The sequence below is a fragment of the Homarus americanus genome, unplaced genomic scaffold, assembly GCF_018991925.1.
Source record: "Homarus americanus isolate GMGI-L3 unplaced genomic scaffold, GMGI_Hamer_2.0 scaffold32583, whole genome shotgun sequence".
Lineage (NCBI taxonomy): Eukaryota > Metazoa > Arthropoda > Malacostraca > Decapoda > Nephropidae > Homarus > Homarus americanus.
The window spans coordinates 40,965,832-40,967,943 of record NW_024713129.1 but is presented as its reverse complement, the minus strand read 5'-3'; the positions used below and the strand labels follow the sequence as shown (position 1 = coordinate 40,967,943).

At 43.7% G+C, this 2,112-nt stretch overlaps 1 protein-coding gene across 1 annotated transcript; it reads right to left on the bottom strand.

The window, feature by feature from the left end:
• Positions 1–509: 509 nt before the first annotated feature.
• Positions 510–1,268, bottom strand: LOC121870995 (piggyBac transposable element-derived protein 4-like). Its single transcript, XM_042373016.1, has one exon. It carries the CDS (start codon positions 1,266–1,268, stop codon positions 510–512), a length of 759 nt encoding a protein of 252 aa, XP_042228950.1.
• Positions 1,269–2,112: the final 844 nt, after the last annotated feature.

Genomic DNA, 2,112 nt, shown 5'->3' with positions numbered 1-2,112 from the left:
TACACTACTATTTATACTATTTACCAGCACGTGCCACATTGTTTTAGAATGTTTTCATAGAGTGGTACTCCATAAAGCAAGGTATACAGAGACCAACGTCACACTCCTAGCTGGGCGCTTTGTGGTGTTCTTGCAGACATATCACCGTCTTTGCACCTTTTGACCACCTTGAAGAGTTGGGAGGTCGTCAAGGCAGTGATGAACAACCCAGTCACGTGCAAGGAGTCTGTCAGGTAGACCTGCTTGGCTGTGACGTTGTGGTACAGCTGCCACAATGTTGTGATACTTCTCTAGGAGTTGTGTTATAACTTGCTTCTGAAAAACCCCGAGAGAGGGTTTTCCCGGTTTTTACAAGGTACAAGTTTTACGCATTCAGGATGGTGATGTCCAGGAGGTGTAGGAACATTTTTTTGTACCATTTGACACATTTCAGTACACACTTAATTGCGCCAACCTGCATGTCACTCTTGTCCACGAGCCGCATTTTGACATTGTAGTCCACGACAGCGTCAGGTTTTTTTCATGACCTCTCCTGTGGTCCAGTCCTTTTTTTTACTGTCCACCAGTTTGCCCTTGTGCACGGTTGACAGCATCTGCACAATAAGCTTATCATGCCAGCGTATTGCAAGCATTTTGTCTGCTTGAATCAGCTGGATCTCTCCTCGTGCAGGTTTACCAGTAAACATGGGCCAGTGTTTCCTGTTCTTGCGTACAGTCCCACAAAAACCTGTGTCATGTTCAAGTAGGAACTTGGCCAGGGCAGGAGAAGTATAATAATTATCAGTGTAGAGGACGTGATTCCCTCCAAAGTAGCGGTCCATAAGTTTCTTGACTACAGTGCCAGAGAAACCATGTGGGTCGCCCTTGGGTATGTCTACGTCACTTGCTGTGTAAACAACGAGATCTAAGACATACCCAGTACAGCAGTCACACAGCACAAGGAACTTGATCCCAAGGCGATGTCGTTTGGAGGGAATGTATTGTCTAAAAACAACACATCCTCTGAAAAGCACCAGAGACTCGTCCACCACTACATTCAGAAACGGTCTGAAGAACTTCATAAAACGTTCATTCAGCATTGTAAAAACTTTCCTTATTTTCCATAGTCTATCACCAGCCACAGGAATGTTGTTATCTACGAAGTGTAGATAACGTAGGATGGAGGCAAACCGGTCTCTGGACATTAATTTTGCAAACAATGGAGTTGTTGTGATGTCATCAGGAGATATCCAGTACTCCTGAAGTACATGTTTTTTCACAGGTGCCATCAGCATCAGTAATGCAAAAAACACATACGGTTCGGAAACACCGACATCACTCTATCGACGCATGTGTGGCGAGGGTCCAGGGCCTAGGTAAGCATCACACGTGTACAGATAGAATTTTATTTGTCTCGGTACACAGTAAGTCCATGATTGCACCATCAAAGAAAGCACAAAAATACTCCATTTCACGTGATTCCTCTGTACAAGGAAAATCAGGAGTAATTCCACCTGATGATAGTCTGAAATCAGGGATGCCAGGCTGAAAATTACTGCCATCAGACCAAACAAAGGTATCTGTTGTCCCTCGTCTGAGCCGTGAGTGCACGGCGGGTGTTACCGCCACAGTAAGATAAACTAGAAGAGAGAGAGAGAAAGAGAGGGATAGCCACAGTAAGATAAACTTGACGAGAGAGAGAGAGGGTGAGAGGAGAGACAGAGTGTTGACAACGAACTTTGCTGAGGTTGTTAGCGCTACGTGCCGGCCACATGTTCAGTAAAGAAACTGTTTTCTACTCATGATAGCTGACTAAGCAAGTTGGAGGTAGCAGCCGTATGACTGCCTGAGGGGCAGAGAATCGCCGTCTATCATAGAGATACCATCTAGAATTTCGCTCCTACCAACATCTAACAAGAAGATATTGTATTCGTCCTCGTTGGTCAAACCCTAGACCCCAAAACGTGAGTGTGATTGTGAACTATTAAATCCTCTAAGAACTCTAAATAACTTTAATAAGTGTATTTATGTACTGTATATTGATCATATTATACAAACTGTGTCCTGATGTATCAGTAGTTGTAACATGTGAGTTATATTTAAGAGGTTAATAGGTTATGTATTGTATATTGA

Coding starts and splice junctions, on each gene's coding strand:
- LOC121870995 (XM_042373016.1), bottom strand. CDS start 1,268: ATGGCACCTGTGAAAAAACATGTACTTCAGGAGTACTGGATATCTCCT.